Source organism: Phodopus roborovskii, unplaced genomic scaffold, assembly GCF_943737965.1.
Source record: "Phodopus roborovskii unplaced genomic scaffold, PHOROB, whole genome shotgun sequence".
NCBI lineage: Eukaryota > Metazoa > Chordata > Mammalia > Rodentia > Cricetidae > Phodopus > Phodopus roborovskii.
In genome coordinates this window covers 9,941,527-9,961,232 of record NW_026126629.1, presented here as the reverse complement: position 1 = coordinate 9,961,232, position 19,706 = coordinate 9,941,527, and the positions used below count along the sequence as shown (strand labels likewise).

General features: G+C 41.3%; 1 protein-coding gene across 2 annotated transcripts; it reads left to right on the top strand.

Moving 5' to 3' along the window:
• The first annotated feature begins 4,865 nt into the window (after nt 1-4,865).
• On the top strand, nt 4,866-18,168 carry Dydc1 (DPY30 domain containing 1). Of its 2 annotated transcripts, none has more exons than XM_051206786.1 (7): nt 4,866-4,942; nt 5,777-5,946; nt 6,417-6,518; nt 10,606-10,695; nt 14,340-14,390; nt 14,999-15,103; nt 17,970-18,168. In XM_051206786.1, the coding sequence occupies exons 2-7, from the start codon at nt 5,800-5,802 to the stop codon at nt 17,997-17,999; spliced, it is 525 nt and encodes a 174-aa protein (XP_051062743.1). In that variant the 5' UTR covers nt 4,866-4,942; nt 5,777-5,799; the 3' UTR covers nt 18,000-18,168. The 2 variants fall into 2 exon arrangements, with proteins under 2 accessions (XP_051062743.1, XP_051062742.1); XM_051206785.1 differs by having other exon boundaries at nt 10,603-10,695.
• The last annotated feature ends 1,538 nt before the right edge of the window (nt 18,169-19,706 follow it).

Below are 19,706 nucleotides of genomic sequence, written 5' to 3'. Positions count from 1 at the left end.
TTCCAGAGGCAGTGCACACTCTGAACATACTTGTATCTATTTCTCTCTCTCCTTTTAAAAGTGAGACAGAATCTCACCATGCATACATAGGCTAGCCTGCAACTCCCTAGGTAGTCTGGGGTGGCTTTGAACTTGTGCTTCTGCCTAAGCCTCCCCAGCAATGGATGAGAGAGGTGCGTTCCACCACACCCAGAATCAAATGCTCATTATGTAAGGGACCAGAGACCCCTTAAAGAAGAGGTTGGTTCCAGGGTTGAGGCAAAGAAACAATCCAGAGACAGTTATCATGACAGAAAGTAAGAAAACTCTTAACAGTTAAACATGTGTGGATGCAGACACCATTTGGGAGGCTTGCTCCCAGCAGTACCCATACTCTCAAACCCGGAACCTGTGAATGTTACCTTATGCAATAAAAGGAGCTCTGCAGTTAAGGTTAGGGATCAGCAGATAGATAGGGAGAGTATTACACAAGCAGGCCAACTTAGTTACTTTTCTATGGATATGAAGAGACACCATGACCAAGACAACTTATAAAAGAAAGCATTTAATTTGGGGGCTTCACAGTTTCAGAGGGTGAGTGAAGACCACCATGAGGATGAGGAACATGGTAGCAGGCAGCAAGGAATGGTGCTGGAGCAGTACAGCAGCAACTAAGAGCTTACTTCTTACATGTAAGTTGGAGGTGTGTGTGTGTGTGTGTGTGTGTGTGTGTGTGTCAGAGAGATAGAGAGAGAGAGGCAGACAGACAGACAGACAGACTAGGCCTGCTGTGGACTTCTGATACCTCAAAGCCCACCTCCAGAGACATACCTCCTCAAACAAGGCCAGACTTTCAAAACAGTCACACCAACTGGGGGCCAAGCATTCAAAGATATGACCTATGGGGACCATTGTCATTGAAACCACCTCACAGGCACTGCTGTAAAGGCCAGGGTCATCAGTAAGGCCAGAAGAAAGAAGCAGCATACTACTCAAGATTACTGGCCAAAGATAGCTTCTAGAATCCAGAAGACAAGGAAATGCAACATGTATACATTTGGATTTAAAGCCACAAGCTTGGGGTAGGTGTGGGGGCTGGGGGATTGGGGCAAGTCATTCTCTCTTTGTGCCAAGGTAGATAAATAGTCTTCCAAACCCCTACTGCTCTGTGATTGGATGACAAATGTTTGATGGGCTTGGTGAAATACAACTTCCAACATCTCAGATTCAAGACATATGTATCTGGATAAAACCTTCAATGCAATCCCTAGTCACTGAAAGAGACAAGCCCTATGAAGACAATATCCCTGATGTTTAGCCCACAATAAGTACTCAGTAAATCTGTCTGAGGGTTCTGATGCTGGGTGGGGTGGGCCAAAGGAAGGGCTCATTCTTTGTTGATCCATCAGTGTCTCTTCTTGCATTTATGGAACCTGTTAGAAACTAGTAGCCAGCTGACCCCCCCCCCCCAACGATGGGCGGGATGCTCATGCCATGTCTTCGCTACATCAGCCTTACCTGGCAGCTCAAGCTTTTCCTGGCTGCCAGAGGACTCAGTTACACATGCATGTGCAAGTCCCCCTTTTAAAGCGTGCGGTTCTCTCTGGTCTCTCTCTTGCTCTCTCTCTTGCTCCCCCTCTTGCTCTCCCTTTCTGGCCTCTCTCTCTCTGCCCCCCCTCTTGCTCTCTCTCTCTCTCTCTCTCCTGCTTTCAGTTGGCCACAAGCTACCTCTCTCTCTCTCCCCTCTCTCAATAAAATCCACGTGGGCACTGAGTCTCCTGTTTGTGTTTCTTAGGCATTAGCCTAAGAGACTATCAGTGAGCAAGAGAAGAGAACATGGGGAATCTTGTCCACCCACCCAGAATATGGTACACACACCACTAGCCCTGTGTCCTAGTTTGTTTTTTGTTGCTTTGATAGACACTATGACCAAAAGCAAATTTGGGTGCGTGTGGGGGAGGGGGTGGGGGAGGGGTAGCCAGGGGGGGCTCAGCTCACAGGTTACAAGTCAGTCCATCAAGGGAAGCCAAGGCAGGAGCTCAATGCAAAGAACATGAAGTAGTAACCACGAAGAGAATGCTGCTTACTGGTTTGCTTTTCAAGGCTGACTCAGCTACCTTTATTATACAGCCAAGCCCACCCCGGATCAGGCAATGTCCATAGGAGTATGGGTCTTCCAACATATTTAGCAATCAAGAAAATGCCTCACAGATATGCCCACAGGCCAGTCTGAGGGAGGCAAGTCTTGATTTGAGATTTCCTCTTCCCAGCTATATCTAGGTTTATCACATTGATAGAAACTAACCAGCAGAATCAGGGCAGAGTGCATACTAGGGTGGCAGGTATCTTTGGGCAACCTGGACTTGCCTGTGCTTGAGTTGGTTCTGAAAGGAGAGTTAAAACTACCGAGCGACTGTCCCCCCAGCGATCAAAGGGGTCTACCCTAACTTCCAAAGACCTGCAGGTCCCCAGAGCTCCTATCTAAGGGTCCCTGCCCCTCAGGCTCTGTCTTTTGCTGCCTGCCAGGTTTCATAGCTTTGTGCTAATGCTCCTGCTCAGTGCTTCCTCTGTGCATATATGGTTCTCCTATCTGCGTGTCCCTTCCCCTAGGGCGCGCGTTCCTGGCCCCTTCGTGAGTGCGCCCTCTCCCCTGGTGCATGCCTTCCCATTCCATTTTCCTCTGCCTCACTGCCTCAGTCCGGGTGGAACCCTAACTCTACCCACGAGCTTGCACTCGTTGCCAGGCAACGGTACGCGACTCACTGGTAGGTGGCAGGAACGCGCGTCAGTCGCACGCACCAAGGAGGCTGGAGCGGTTTCCTTAGAACTGATCCCCTAGTGTCTCTGCAGAAGCAATACTCAAAATTACACCTTGCGAGTTTCGTGGGTCTCACCCCGGAGGCTGAGGGAGTCTTAGTTCTCTGGAAGGAGCCTGTGGGCCTGGGTGACTCCTCCTCCTCCTCCTTCCTCTCTTCCGGCTCCTCCTCCTTCTCTTTCTCCTCCCCCTTCCCCGCCCTCTATCCATACAACAGGAAAACTAAGGTAAGTGTCAAGGTTGGTGGCCGCCTGATTGAATTTTATTTTCAGGTAAACTGGTTACTTTGTAGCACAAATATAGCATATGACAATTATTCGTCGTTTCTCTGAAATTCAGATTGAACTGGGCCTGCTGTAGTTTTAAGTACCAAATCCAGAGGTGTTGCCCAGGTCCCCTCTCTCCCCAGGCCCTGGCAGAGGACCTCCTTTAGTGTCTCAGAGCAGCTACTTCAGGCTGGAGGGAGCTGTTTCTGTGAGAAGGGACTTTCTTCTTAGGAGCTGGGTTCATACTGGTATTTGTTGGGAAGTAACATTTCTCAGAGTAGAAGCAATGGCTATTTCCTCACATGGCCGGGAAACACAGAGAAGACCCAGGGACCTCATACAAGCCCCACAGAGAATGCTAAGCACCTGCCAGAAGCCCCAGATAGACCCTAGCCCACTCCTCAATTAGAGTTTTCCCCTTGATGACCATTGTCCCTTTCCCAAGTTCTATGTTTTCTGGAGCAGTAGGGGTATCTTCCGTGTTTTCTGTAACCCAATTTCAAATGGCATTGAGAGGTCCATGTGATGATTTTATCTCTGGAGGATTTCCCACTGAAGAAGCACAATGGAGAGCACAGTCCAGTCAGTTGCCATAATACTTTTCTCCATGTGGTTAGGACACCCATGGCAACTTGGTAGGAGATCAGCTCATCAGTTCTTAGGGCTACACTTCTGCATACATACATACATTCCTTTGGTGGCAGAAGCAATTTCTGCACCATGCTTCCCCTCCTGCATTGTGAATCCCTGGGGAACCAGTCCTTATTTTAGAAAGCATTTCTGTTCCCTTATATTGTCACAAGATTCCACCGTATTGTACTTAATTGACCCTACGCTTGGACATTCAGATGGTATTCCTATCTGACTGTGGTAATAATGGTGCAAACGCTGTGTTCACATGTTGTCTCACAGTCCTGAGACTGAACCTTTGCGATGGGGTCAAGAACTGCAATGGTGAACATATTGTGATATTTCTGAATGTTACCTCAACTATGTCAGTTGGGCTCTCCCAACACTATTGCAGGCCAGGTCGGTGTTTACAAGAAGCAAAAGTGCCTTGGTCCAGAGGCAGTTCTTGACACAGTGGCTCCCTGTCTCTTCTGGCTGCTAGAATTCTCTCTTTTGTCTTGTGAATTTCACTGTTTCTTTAGCAAACTTGAGCTTAGCTCAAATATCAACTTTTCACAGAAGATTTTTTTGGCTTCCCTGGCTTATCAGAGCCCCTGTTGTCTGCTCTTAAGAGAACACATTTCAGTTTTAACTTTGTATTGACTGATTTGTCATTGATATTCTTCTCCTCTACTCATCTCCATGCCATATGATGTCAGAGGTCATCTGTAGGTCCAAATGCAGATGTTTTGAAGGTAACCGACAGACACATCACATATGTTTAATGAAGCAATATTAGTAGCCTTCCCGCTAGAACATATATTCTCACCATAGCTTCTGTGGGCAACCCCAATAAACACACTGGGTCACAATTCTGAGCTTGAATAGAATCATTTGTTCAGTCTCTTGTCCATCTGGGGTAAATAGAAATAGTCAACCTAGAAAAAGCCATGCAGCAGTGTTCATATCTTAATACACTGGGAAACAGCTTGGAGTGAGCACAGACTTGTTCATGAAGAGACAGTGGTGTTATCCTGTGACCAAAATAATCCTTGGGAACCTAGAGGGGGTCTGTCTTCTGGAAGAAAGACAGTTACAGATGCATGGTATGCCCATAAGCATCTTTCTCTCTTTCTCTCTCCTCTCTCTCTTTCTCTCTCTTCCCCATCTCAGGCAGCATGACGAGGGCTGTATGAACTACTTGAAGCAGGAGGAACCCCCTTGTCCTGGTTGAAAAAACTCTTGAGCGCTATAGCTGGTGTGTACCTTGAAGGTGAGGAGCTATGGTCCAGCAATAGAGGGAGGATCATGGATTTGGAAACTTCAGGGTGTGGTATGTAGAATGTCAGGATATTTGGTGGAGTAAGAGGATGTATAATGACAGGCAGGTGCTTGGGGTGAGCCTAAAATTTATGGCTAGACTATGAGTAACCTCATGTTGTTTATTGGAATCTGAATTTGTATTGTTTGGCTTTGACAATATATGGTTTTTCAGAAGAGATGGACTATTTGTGATGCTTTATTGAAGTGCTTAGCAGAAAAGCATCTTAGAGTCAATAGCCTTAAGGCTCTAAGGTCCTACATTCCCCTGCCAGCCAAGTGCTCTGGGCTGTTCACTGAAGCTCTTTGAGTTTGGCTTCCTATCTGCCTGGTGCCTGAGATGTTGTGGGCATTCACTGGCACAGGCATTACTTGCCACAATGTGGTGAATAATGCTAGTGTTCAGTTCTGACTTTGGGGCTAAAAAAGAACTGTCAGGATGTAGAAGCTATTTTTACTATGACTTCTGCAGAGACCCTTTGTAGACCATTTGGAGTTTCCTGGGACTAGCTTGCTTATGTTATAAGAAATACCCATGACTAGTGACAAAGTGGAATGTTAGGTAGCTGAGTTTACATTCTTTTTGTTTGTTTGTTTGTTATGTGGGACAGGGTTTTTCTGGGTACTCTATGGAGACCTGAAACTCTCTCTGTAGATCTTAAATTCAGAGATATGCCTTCTTCTGCTTGCCTCCAGAGTCTAGGGAGTGCCATCACTGCTTAGCTTGACTTTACTCTTAACTGTGCCTACTCAGAACACTTTTGGCTCTAATGAAAAACTTTTGTAGGTGGTTTTATTTAGGAGTCAAAAATGGAGTCAACATATCTTCAAAAGTGCCTGGGGACATGCCTAACTCAAGGTCTCGCTGAAGTGGCAAGAGTTCGCCCATTGGATCCAATAGAATATTTAGCCTTGTGGATTTATAAGTACAAGGAAAATGTGAACATGGAGCAATTGGTAAATATGGATCTTCTTTCAGGAAATTTGAAGAGCATGATAATTGGTTCATCCTGTCTTTATTTTTATGTTTTTATGTTCAATATTATTTTTCCATTACAATAATGTTTATTATATGAAAACTTTGGATAGTATGTGAATGCAGAGAGTGGAAAAAACCAGAAAGAAAGCTTCTGTTTTGATTTTAAGTATTTTCAACTCAGTAGTTTCTTTTTCTGACATGTTTGTCTATAGATTGGTTTCCTTTTTCAACGTTTTTTTTTTTCTTTATACTCAATGTATAATCTTAATTGTGCATTTTTTGTTTGGCTAAATTATAAAAATCTCCCAAATTGTTGTATAGTTTCCAAATGAATATGGCATGGTGTTCTTAGCCCTTCTTCTATTGCTGGTGTTTGAGATGCCTCTGAGATTGTGTTGACAAATTGGTCTCTAATATGTTGTATGCTGTTGTTTTTACCAATGGCTAGAGACAGAAAGAGATGATTGAATTGGAGCATGAGAGAGAGTTAGCACTGATGGAGCAGGAAATGCTGGAGCGACTGAAAGCCGAGGAACTCTTATTTCAGCAGGTAAGACAAGCACACCCTTGGTGTACTACAACCACAGCCGGAAATACTCCCAGGCTCTGGTCATTTAGACATCATTCCCTAGTATCCCCATCCATTTTTGGTGAAGAGACAGTATCATGAGGTAACAGGACAATCTAGAGAGTAGCCAACCACACCACTGCTGAGCTGGTTGGTGCTCATTTACAGCCCAGACAGTCTCTCCAGGAACAGTGGTGAGGGTGGGGTGTTGCAGGTAAGAAGGGGATGGTGAGTGAGCATTATACTTTAACGGGGCTGGTGAAGGGAAGGACAATGGGTTTTGTTTTGATTTAGAAAGACATTGAACACAATGAATGACATTAGAAAAATAGAAAAAAAAGATCTAGATTCTTTTATCCACAGTAATAAGAGGCAATGGTCCTGGAAAACAAGTGAATGAACCCCTCTTTTATTGTAGCTCAGAGATAAAGCATAGATGGCCTAGGTATAGGTGGATGCATTGGCTTGTGACACAAAGTTAAAAGCTGACCTGGTGTGACAGTTTCTATCTTCTTTATGAAGTAAGAATCAACCAGGACCATACACTTAAGAATCAAGTGATGAGGTAGGAGGACTAGAAAGAATGATGAGGGTCTGAAATAATACCTTAGGAGGATAGAAAGATGGGTTGTACATCACTGACCTAAAACAAAAACAAAAATATTTCCAAATATGAAACTTTTTGTGTGCTTACATGGTGTCAAGGAGTAGAAAATTTCACATTGTTAAACTTTGTTTTACATAAAAAGTATTAAAATATGGTGTGTGATTACTTTATGGTAGAAGATAAAATATAACTGAATTGTCTTGGGTGTTATACCTGAGGCATCTTATTACAGTCCTAAGCATTTCTGAAACAAGATGGTATGATGTAGTATTTGGAGACCAAGCATTCATCATAGTGCTGTCCACTTGGACCTGTCCTTCTCTACTGAAGAGAAGCAGGAAGTCTCAGCTGTTATTCTTTCCAGAGATGATGAATTCACTATGGGAATATACTTCACAATCTTTGATATGTCTACTTCATCCTACTGGAATAAAATTTTAGATGTACTAGAAATTAAACATTTTCCTAGTTGTGTTAGACAGCAAAGCTAATCTGCAGTGTGTTGAACCCAAAACATTTCATTTGCAGGGGGTGTGGAATGCAGGATAACCTTTTACAAGAGATAACTGGATTGGTGGGCATAAGTAGATGGGAGAACAGAAAAGGGCTTAACAGGGAGTAGGTTGAGATGAGAAGTAGCAGATCATTCTTTTTCTCTTGCTCCCTGAAGTGTTTGAGTTGGAGGCTGAGGATTTGGCTTCTTCCTTGAGCCTCAGCACTGAAAGTTTTAATGGGTAACTCCTGGACACCTTTGCAGCATCCTCTCCTAAACAAAAGCCAGACTAAAAACAGGGCAAGTGGTACACACTTATAATCCCTGCTCTCGGAAGGGAGAGGGTGGAGAATCTTAAATTCTGGGCTAGCCTGGGTTACATAGTGAAACTGTCAAAAATAAAATGGAGCAAGCAAACAAAAATCAACAAAAGCTGAGAGAAACTGCTTAAAAGCATTTGACTTGTTTTTAGTTGACAGCTGATATTGTTTCTAATGTCAACAAATTGATCAGTGACTGAAAACAATCAAACAAAAAGAAAAAAAAAAAAAGGAAGGCCATGACTGTTCCTAGGTATAGTGGAGGAGAAAGTTTATAGGGAGAGTATAGCCAGAGGCAGGTACATCAGTCAGAGTCTAGAGTGAACGTGACCCTGAGCTGGTGCACATGAAGACAGGGAGAGCTGGGAGAGTAAAGCGTAAACAAAAAGTGTGGTAACCAATGTGTCTGGGTAATATAGGCAAGGGCAGCTGGGGGAAGGGCCCCCAGCCCCTGGGCTGGAAAAGTTTAGAATAGGGGGTGGGGTATGTCAGCCATATCCTGTAACAGTTAGAGACTGAGGGATGCTGGGATAATGTGGTGGCCAGGTCCACTTTGATATGTTAGCCATTGTCCCAGGTTTGAGACCTAATATCCCATTTTTTTTCCTAATAGTCCAAGAATCTAAACAAATTAATTTTGCAGGGTGACACATTTCTTTGAGCATGTAAATCAACACTATTTAAATTATCTCACACTGGCAAGTCTTATTCCTTGCTTTTACGTAGTTGCTTAATTTTTTTTTGTAAGCTTCTTTTAGTTTTTATGAAGAAATTCTGAAGTGTTAAGAGGAATCAATCTTAAATTTTCTATTTTGAACATTTGCTTTCTTTTTCAAAACAAAATATGTGTATATGGTTTACACAGGGGTGTGAGCAGAACATGTGCACGGATGACCCATGGGTTCTCTTCTGCTTTTACTATGTTATGGGGATTGAACTAAGGCATACTGACAGTGCTTTTACCCACTTAGCTATCTGATGACCTTGACCTTTGTTTTCATATGCGTTAAGACTATTGTGATACCTACATCATCTGTGAATGCTGTTTGTTGCATTCTTTTTAGTTCAGTGTCATCATATTAAACAAAACAAAATTATATTTTGCTATTAAGGTAAGAAACAATCCATGCCCCATTGTGTCTTCAAAGCGTGTCATTCAACATCCATGTCTTATTTTATTATTGTTTCTTTGAGACACGGTCTCATTATATTTGTTCAAATCAGCCTCCAATTTTAGATTCTCCTGTCTTAATTATTAAAAGCTGGGACAGCTAGTGTGTTATGGGCAGTTCCCCTGCCAGCCTGGTCCCACAGCCCTGTCAGCCACAAGTAACACACAGAAACACTGTATTAGATATAAAGCTGTTGGCCAGTTACTAGTGTTTCTTATTGACTAGCTCTGTCTTAAATATTAACCCATTACTATCAATCTAAGTATTTCTATGCGGTCTTATCTTACCAGAGAGAGGGTATAGATCTCTTTTCTTAAGTCCCTACATCTTGACTCTCCATACTACAGTGTGGGTCACTGCATCCAGCTCCTTTGTTGTCATGATGATATCAGTTTTCTAAATGCCACAGCACAGTGATATCATGTGCAGTGTTATTTGATTTGTAGTGCCACAATGGTACCACATGTGACCTTTGTAATGACTGCTTTGCTCTTTTGTTGCCAGTGAAAAGCAGACATAGACAATTCACAATTGAATGAGCTTAGCTGCATTGCAACAAAGCTTTATTTACAGATCCTGGAACTTGGATGTTCTATAACTTTCCTATGTCATTATTCTTTTGATTTAATTTTTCCTCAACCATTGCAGAATGTACATTAAATTCTTGGCTTCTGATCTGTACCCAGACAGGAGCTGCATCACATTTGGTCCACAGGCTTTATTGCTGACATCTGTTCCAGTGTGACATGCATGCTGCATTAGGATCAATAACACTGTTAATCAGCCATGTTTACAGATAGACACTGTCATGGTCATCATGTTCTCACTTTTTGCATACAAGATTTGGTTCTCTCCTAGCCAAACTTATAAAGACCTTATTTCAGAAAAGTTCACATTAGTCTTATTTGTAGTTTTAAGAACAAAAGAGTCATAACTTGACTTTGTATACACTATTTCCTATCTTTGGCAATGAAAGAAATGTCTTGTTTGTTTTTGTTTTGTTTTTCCAGACAGGTTTCTCTGTATGGCTTTGGAGCCTGTCCTGAAACTAGCTCCATAGACTAGGCTGGCCTTGAGCTCACAAAGATCTGCCTGCCTCTGCCTTTAGTGCTGGGACTAAAGGCATATGCCACCAACATCCAGCTGAAATTCTCTTTTTTTTTTATGCTTAAAGAAATGAATCATTGTAGAAGTTGAGTATTATTTGAATATAATCATTTTTCTAATTTACTGAAATTTAGCTGGGGACTTAAAAGTGACACATAAGCAGGTGTGGTAGTTCCAGTAATGTCAGCACAGGAGAGGTACAGGCAAGAGGACTGTTAGGAGTTAGAATCCAGTCTGGGCTACATAGGTAAGACCTGTCTAAAACAAACAGACAAACAAAGAAACAACACACAACAGGGTGGTGGAGTTGATGCCTAACTATTGCTTTTTTATGACTGCTGTGATTTAAATATTTGTAACTGTTCAGCAGCAGCTGGCATTCCAGCTGGAGTTGGAAATGCAAGAAAAAGAGAAACAGAAGACAGAAGAACTCCAGAAAGCTCAAGAACAGTTAAACAAGGTAATTTGAAATGTTGTTAAGTGTCCATTCCTTGGAAGCTTCTAGACTCTTCAGGCTGTTCATTCCAGCCATGCCAGCAAAAAGACTATACGATGCAGAACCCAGACACCTGCTCCCTCTCAGCTGTGGGACTTCAAGACTCAGCCCTTGTGTCTGCTCTCCCGTTTTACAATAGTGTAGCATCTCAGCACCATAGGCATCAAGCAAGGAGTCCCGTGTGTGCCTTTGTAAGCCACAAAGGCCTCTAGAGGGACACTGTCAATGGTTTTGTCAGGAAGCAGCTGTTTTTAATTATGTTGGCTAATTTAAGGTATCTGATGGATGAGATAGCAGCCTGTCACTTTTCTTCATGTTAGATATACCAAGAAAATCATTTACATTTTAAAAACTTGTTCTTACATTGATTTTCATGTCTCTTATGAAAATAAATGGTGCAGTGGCTAAGTTTTAAAAAGTTCCATTTTCATTGGCAATACATAGAGTCAAATCTGTGGTTTATCCAATAACTTCTGATATGCTGAAAACGTGTGCATATAGATGCAACTTTTCAATGACTATATTTATGGCTACTGTCTTCCCCACCCAATGCAGCACCCTTTATTGAACCTATAACTAAAACTAAAATCAGAAGCAAATATATTTAATGTGTTTATTAATGGATTAGATGAGAAAAAATCATTTGAAATATTTCCTTTTTCTTTTTCCTGAGACAAGGTTTCTCTGCGTACCTGTGTCTGTCCAGGAACTCATTCTCTAGACCAGGCTGGCCTAGAACTCAGAGGTCAACCTACCTCTGCCTCCTGAGTGCTAGGATTAAAGATATTTCTTTAAAAACATATGGGATGGTGAATTGAATAAAAAAGTGAGATATCGAAGGGCAAATTCAATTATATGTGCACAGTTTTAATATCCAGATACTGAACGTTAGTTTGTGCAAAAGGAGCATTTGTTGGTTATGTGCATAAACTCACACACTTATTAACACAACAGAAGGTCACACCAATGTCTCCAGATAGCAAGCCTGTGTATAGTGCAGTCACACAGTATAAACTATTATTCTCAGGTATAGTTAAGGAATCCTGAGTTGAATAGGGGTGGACTCTGGGATGTTGGCCTCAGACCCTTGGGAGCAAGAGTCAAGAGCTATCAGGAATGTCTTCCCTGATGCTGTCGGATACTCATTTCAGTTCCCCCTCCCACTACTGGTGCTTTTGCTTGTCACATGTTGTAGCTCCCACCTTTGCAGAGGAACAGATTTATTTTCTGGTTTTAGTTAAAAGAACTAGGGGAAAGATTAGTGTGAAATGTTCATCCTTATGGTTTAGGGTGGTGGTCCTGGGGCTATGGTGTGGATTTAGGATAAGAACTTCCTAGAAAAGCTGATATAGTGGTCACACTTTTGACTCCAGAAATCTCAAGGCAGAGACAGGGGAATCTCTGTGAGTTCAAGCCCAGCTTGGTTCTTACAGCCAGCTTTAGGACAGCCAGGACTGCATATAGAAATCCTGTCTCAAAAAGCAAAACATAAATAAAAGAACTTCCTAGAAAAAAATGAAGTCATCTTTGTGAAATAGTACCATATACTATGTTTTATCCCTATAATTAGTGTGGCCATATGGACAGTCACAAGATGAGTAATCTTCCAACTGCCAAAATGCTTCATCCCAGTATGAGTCATGTGACTTTTTTTGCACTGTCATACTGATGAAAAGATGGAGGTCATAGAAGGTTGGCTTGTTTAGAAGAACACCTTCTCATTCAGGAGTAGCTTTCCATGCTGGGTTGAGCATTTTTCCTACAGCATATGAGTGTTGCTAAGGTCCTCTGGAGAACATTTGGGCATTGAACAGTAACTTGGACATGGTTAATTCACTTAGAAATATGCACTCATTTCTTCCTGTATATAAAGCCCAACCTCAAGATCTCTTAAAAAATCTCTTAATCTAAGACATTAATGTTGCTTTTCATAGTTGCTAGAACTTTTGCTTCAATTTTAACATCTCATTCAGTCCATTTTTTTAAAATCCCTAATATTTTATTAAGTCTTAGACAATTTTATAACTTTTCCTTTATTTTTGAGATCATAATTGTATCATTTCTCTATTTCCTTTCCTCCCACTAAACCCTTCCACATTCTTCTTCTTGCTCTCTTTCAAATTCATAGCATCTTTTTTCATTAATTTTTGTTACACACACACACGCATATATATATATATATATACATATATGTATACATATATACATATGTATACATATGTATATATGTATACATATATGTATATATATATATATATGAACATGTATGCATATTCCTAAATATAACCTGTTCTGTCTGTATAATGCTCCTTTTCTGTATGTTTTTAGGGCTGACCATTTGGCGTCAGACAACCCATTAGTGTGCTTTCCCCTGGGGGTTGATTTCTCCCACTCTCAGCATTCCTTAGTTGAGGTCTCATGGGCTTTCCCCTGTCCACTTTGACATGTCTGTTATTGTCCTTGTCCAGCACATGTTTATGCAGTCATGGTTACAGTTATAGCTATAACATAGCTTCTGCTGTTACAGCCCCTCTGACCCCCTGGATCTTCCAATCTTTCCACCGTCTTCCATGTCCCCTGAGCCTTAGGTGAAGAAGTTATTTTGTAGATGTACATACACTGGAACTAGACCCCATAACTCTACATTTTAATTGTGTTTGAATGTGGTCTTATTTTAATTTGATGTGGTTTTCTGTAATGGTCTCTGTTGTTGCAAAGAGAAGTTTCTTTAATGTGGGGTGAAGGCTGCATCTATCTATGGCTAGGACAAACGGTTAGAGTGTTGTTAGGGATTATGCTGGCTTAGTAGAGTGGTTCTAAGTTTTCCCTCAGGATCCAGGAATTCCCTTGCCCTGAGTAGTTAGCTAGGTTTCCAGTATCAAGTAGGATGCCACTCTTGTTAAACCACTAAGGTATGTGTGCTGCTACTGCATCCTTAGGGTTATTGTGCCATGTTGGTCTTGTGGTTCATAGACATTACAACTGGCTAGGACTGTTTGTTGGTTGCTTCTTTCTTTTGGAAGCTCTCATGGCACCTTCTGGTTATCAGGAAAGCTTGTCCCCAGGGAAAAAGGCACCCAGGTCAGTTTCAGCTCAGGGCTCTGTATCTGAAATGCATGATGCCTTCAGCAATTGAGATTTACCCTTCACTTCTGGCCAGCTCATTTTTGAAAGAATTTTATTTAATTATAAACCATTATTTCTTATTAGTGTATAGTAATAAATGAAACTGTGATCCTTTTTTTTTTTTTTTCTTTTTTTCCTTTGGTGCGTGTGTGCTCTGCCTGTATTCTGATTACTCCTTGGAAAGTGACATGGCTTTTGCTATTAAACTTATCATAGCACTTTATAAAAATATTAAAAAAATTTTTTTTTTTTTGGTTTTTCGAGACAGGGTTTCTCTGTGGCTTTGGAAGCTGTCCTGGAACTAGCTCTTGTAGACCAGGCTGTCCTCGAACTCACAGAGATCGAGATCCGCCTGCCTCTGCCTCCCAAGTGCTGGGACTAAAGGCTTGTGCCACAACCACCCAGCAAAAAATAAAAATTCTTAAAATCTAAACATGGAATAGAAAAAACAATATTCAGTGTTGTCTTAATTTTTTTTCTAGGAGATGAGCGCGGACAACATGGTTAGGGGTGAGGAGACCATACAGTCAGAGGTGAGAAGAAATAGCTACCATGTGTTACATGAACTGAGTACATATCTTAGAGTAGAAACCTTAGTTTTAAATATCCATGGCTAAAGTTTTAATAAGAACATTGTCAAAAGTGGTGATACGGCTTGGGCGTGGTGGTGCACACATGTGATCACAGTGCCTGAGGCTGGAGAGTGGTGATTCTTGGCTTAAGTAAAGCTACATAGTGAGATCCTGTTTTAACAAACAAAAGCAAAGCCAAAGGCCCTATAAAAGTGATAGTTAAAACTGTTATCCTAATGATAAGTCAGTTGTTTGGTGCTTTGAAATAAACCTCAAAGTGGATAAAATTTGGAATGCAACATGTACTTGTATATTTTGAAGACACAATGTCATGTTATGTTGCACATAGAATTACTTACAAATGCATTTTGAAATTCCAAATGCATTTAAAGATAATTTTTAGTTCTTCTTACTAGAATTCTGTTATCATTAATAGCCATTGATGAATTCTACTAATTAACAATGTTGAGTTTGGGTGCTTAATTCAGAAATTTTATATCAAATTGCAAGAAAAAGGACAGCTTCATTTTGAAGGCATGCAAAAGTAAAACCTGACTTTATGACTGTAGGAATCAGCAACAGACTCAGGCAAAACCCTAGCTGAAATCAGTGATCGCTATGGGGCACCTAACTTGAGCAGAGTGGAAGAGCTTGATGAACCAATGTTATCTGATGTGAGTATCAAAGTATGTCATCCCAGAAGTTTTCATGTTGATAAAGTGTAGAATATATGAGGTGCACTGACAAGTGATACTTTTTCTTCATGCAAAGAACACCAAGTGTGTAGGTGCTAACCAATTTCTTAACAATCTTAGCTTTATGTTACGTGTATGAATATTTTGACTGCATGTATGTCAATGTGCCATATATGTGTAGAGCCAGTGGATGCTGGAAGAGGGTGCCTGATCCCTCAGGACTGGAGTTATAGAAGTTTGTGAAGATGCCATATAGATGCTAGGATTCGAGCTCAGATTCACTAGGAGAAAAGCCAGTGCTCTTGACGGCTGAGCCACTTGATCAGACCCACTAACCAAATTCTTAACTGGTGCTCTGCCTGTGAGTGAGGCATCACTGGTATAGCCCTGTCTGTCTTCATATAGCTTCATATCTGTCCATGCTTCTATTTCTATTCATCTGTATCCATGTATTTTACAGTTAGATTTTGAAAACATCAAAACCTCTTAAAAGTAGATGTGTAAAATAATTTTGTGAAATAAACAGTCCTTAAATTTGATAGAGAATGAACCTTTTTGGTTCTCTGGAGCAAGCCCTGGAAACACATAAACAGTTTTATGGAAACACATAAACAGTTTTATGTAAACGAAGGGCTTTATAGTATGTAAATATGTGTTTATTTAACAAGCAAATTGTGATGTCTGTGTGTAAGGCATTGTGCCAGAGGCAGTGGGCAACAAGGGAGTTTTCACCTCATGGAGTTTGTTGTCTAAAGGAGAAACATAATCAGAGCAGGGTTTGGTGCTTATCATTTGAAGGACCAGGAAATTTATTGCCCATACCATGTAGTTTATGACTGAATGAAGAGTCTATGAATAACTGACTCAGGTCAACAGGGGGACCGCCCTGCCAGGAAGGTAATGCGTGGCTCATCTTGGTCAATAGCTTGATATACCTGGAAATGAGTTGGAATTGCTTTTCTCAGATTAGCCAGTGAGCACGCCTGAGGGGGCATTTTCTTGATTGCTACTTGATGTAGAAGGGCACAGTCTACTGTGGGCTTGGGCTGAATGAGAAATAAGGGAAGTGAGGGAATGAGCCAGTAAGTAGTGGTCTGGCCCAGTCTAGTCTTGCATGACTTCTGCTTCAGTTCTTGCTCCAACTTCCCTCAGTGATGAGCCGTGATCTTTAGCTGTAAGCCAAACACCCCTCCCTCCAAGTTGCTTTGGCCATGGTGTTGACCACAGCAACAGAGATAAAGCAAACTAGAATTGTCACATCTTGTTACTTCATTCTGTGGGCACCAAGAGGGTGGGATATGACCAGGATGAAGGAACCTTGGTGAGGAAAGAATTCCAGGCAGAAATCATAGGAGAGAGAAAATAGTGATGCATAGGGCAATGAGGATTTGAGGTCAGGAGAGAGCAGGGGCTAGACCCTGAAAGGACTCAGAATTCCTGCTCTGGGTCTCAGACATTTTCTTGCAAATAGTGGAGACCTATGTCGTAGAGCTGCACTTTAGAAATAGCATCTGGCTACAGTGGGAGAGGAGAATGGGGAAGTAGGTGTGAGTAAATCAACTAGGTTTTGGTAGTAATCCAGAAAGAGTACAGATACTAACTGAGCTAAGGGAGGGAGCAAGGTGTTGAGGAGAGTGTGCAGAGTGAGAAGACCTGCAGGTGGAGGTACGGGTGGCGTGGGGGTGGGGTGGGGACATGGAATTGCACTATTTAATGGTGGCTCTTGGAAGTAGAAGGAAAGAATAATTTAGGTGTTTACAAGAACTATTCATAAAGCTGGGCTAGAATACCTGGTGTAAGAAAGCAGGGAGCCACAACCAATAAACAGTTCCATTCCTTTGGGCCCATGGGCCATTGTGAAGGGCCTATAAGTGACCGAGAAAGGAGATTTGGAGCTAGAGAAGGCAAGAAGTTGCCAACAGCCCAGTGTTCCAGCTGGGCTTCACAGAGCTTGCAGAGTGGTGAGACTTAAAGGCAGGGAGCTGGAAAAGCCAGATCACATGTGCATGTCGCTTAGGTAGATGGGACTTAGGAACAGAAGGGTTAAGTAAGGGTTTTTATTGGGTGGAGAGTTAGAGCAGTACAAGTATTTAAAAGGCAGACCACATGGGGTCGTTACAGTTATCTGCATGCAAGATAACTGGGGCTAGAAAGTATAGATGTGATCACAATGGACTTGAATTTGGCTCAAGAGAGGGGAAAAGGGGGCTAAGAATCATTCCTAGCCTTTTGCCTTGAGCACAGCTGTGAATGTTATCCTTGAATGAGTTGGTGAACATAAGAAAAGGAAGAAGGGTTTTTGAACAAGGAGGCTTTAGTCATGAAGATGTTGAATTTCAGGAGACTGAGACATGCACATGACCAAACCCCACTTTATATATGGTATAGGTTTGGTAGGGACAAGAGGGCCATGCAGAAGATTCAAATTCAGCAGCCAAGGGTATGTGTGTTAACTGAGCTAGGGGAGGGAGCATGGTGTTGAGTGGATGCAGTGTGTGAAGGCCTAATACCTGTCCGTGAAGGAAACACTAGGAATTCCCATAAGAGGTGCCTGGACTAGAGAGATGACCACACCCTTAAAGGCTAAGGCTTACAAGCAATAGGACAAGGGTTCTGTTCCTAATGGATGTGGCTCTGGAAAGGGTGTACCTCTTAGGATGGATGAGAAAGACAACAAGGATAAGACTTTATTTGGGAACGTTATTTATAATTTTATACTACTTGGGTACTCCTCTAAAATTATCCGAAACTCAAAAAACGTCCTTTACTGGATCACATTAATGTTACTTAAGCTCTATTTTCTTTTCTTTGTACTAAAGTTTATTTACTTTGTGTTTTCTTTTAGGTTGCATTAAACATTGATCAAGATTTGTAGGGCCAACCAACTGTGAAGAATTATTTTCTACCTGTTTCAAACTTCAAATCACAAGGACCCTAATATGTATTTTCCCCCTCCAAACTTGAACTCTACTCCCCTCTCCCACTCACTAACTTTATAAATGGGATTCAAAGGTATCCTTAAATACAGTTTAGATTTCTCAGTACATCTGGGCACTTGTGTGGTCTATTGTGGAGGTAGGACAGAATTTACTGAAGCAACAAAAAGAGGCAAGGGATGAGCCAAAAGAATGTATATCTCTACAATGAACAAGATGGCTTGGAAGGAAAGTTCTAGAAAAGAAACTACTGCTATACAAAGGATGGAGGACTCAAGTGTTCAACAAATCTCAGACATTGCCTCTCCTTTAGGAATGAACTGGAAAGCATTTTCCAGGTTGCTGGAAGGGTGAAGCCCCATAGGAACACTTAATCAAACATCCACAATGTAGCCAGATTCGAAGGGAACTCAAGAATAGATTTGGGCTTCCCCTTTCTTTACTCTCTATGAAGTTGGATATCCAGGTCCTGTTTTCCCTTCAGGGTTTGTGATAGTAGGGTTGTTGAAATGAATATTTACACTGAGGCAGTAGAGTGGGAAAGTTTTGGAGGGACTGCAACATACTTGGTGTCTCTCCTTATTCCTTCCCTCAACTTCGTCTTTCCTCCTCCTCCCTACCATATCCTCCCATTTCCATACCCCCAATCCTACCCTACCCTTAAAAATCTATTCTATTTCCCCCTCCCAGGGAGATCCATGTGTCCCTCCTAGACCCTTCCTCTGGGTTGGTTATCATTTACTGTAGCTTGGTTCTCATTTTAACAGCTAATATCCACATGTAAGTGAGCATATACTATATTTATCTTTCTGGGTCTGAGCTATCCCATTCAGGATGATTTTTTTTCTAATTCTACCAATTTGTTTACAAATTTCATGCTGTCATTTTTAAAAAATAGCTGAATAATACTCCATTGTATAAATGTAACACATTTTCTTTATTTATTCTTCTGTGGAGGGGCATCTGGGTTGTTTCCAATTTCTGGCTATTCTGAATAGAGCATCAGTGCACATGGCTGAGCAAGTGTCCACTGGTAGTTGAAATATCCCTTGGGTTTATGTCCAAGAGTGTTATATATAACTGGATCTTGAGATAGACCGATTCCCATCATTCTGAGCAACTGTCATACTGATGCCATGGTGACTGTCCAAGTGTTCCCTTTAGTCTACCTCCTTGACAGTATCAGCTGCCACTTGTGTTATTTATCTTAGCCATTCTGACAGGTTTAAGTAATTTTGTTTTACATTTTCCTGATAGCTAAGGATGTTGAACATTTCTTTGTTTCTCGGTCATTTGTATTTCCTCTGTTGACAATTCTGTTTAGATCTGTACCCCAGTTTTAAATTAAATTATTTTTTTTGATATTTGGTTTTTTAAGGATTATATATGCACACACACATCCTTATATCTATATATCTATATCTATCTATACACACACACACATACACACATATATGTAATATTACTCTTCTGTCAAATGTGTAGTTGGTAACAATCCTTGCCCATTCTGTAGGCTGCCTCTTTTTCTAAATGATGTTTTTTTTTTTTTTTTTTTTTTTTTTGCCTTACAGAAACCTTACAATTTCATTTCTTGTTGACCTCAGTGCCTGTGCTAATGGTGTTCTTTTCAGAAAGTCTTCTTTTGT

What these genes read in the sequence shown, in the direction of transcription:
- Dydc1 (XM_051206785.1), top strand. Translation starts at nt 5,800, where the DNA reads ATGGAGTCAACATATCTTCAAAAGTGCCTGGGGACATGCCTAACTCAA. An exon ending in CTCAAGAACAGTTAAACAAG is followed by an intron (nt 10,696 to 14,339) that starts GTAATTTGAAAT and finishes TTTTTTTTCTAG; the next exon opens with GAGATGAGCGCGGACAACAT. An exon ending in ATGAACCAATGTTATCTGAT is followed by an intron (nt 15,104 to 17,969) that starts GTGAGTATCAAA and finishes GTTTTCTTTTAG; the next exon opens with GTTGCATTAAACATTGATCA.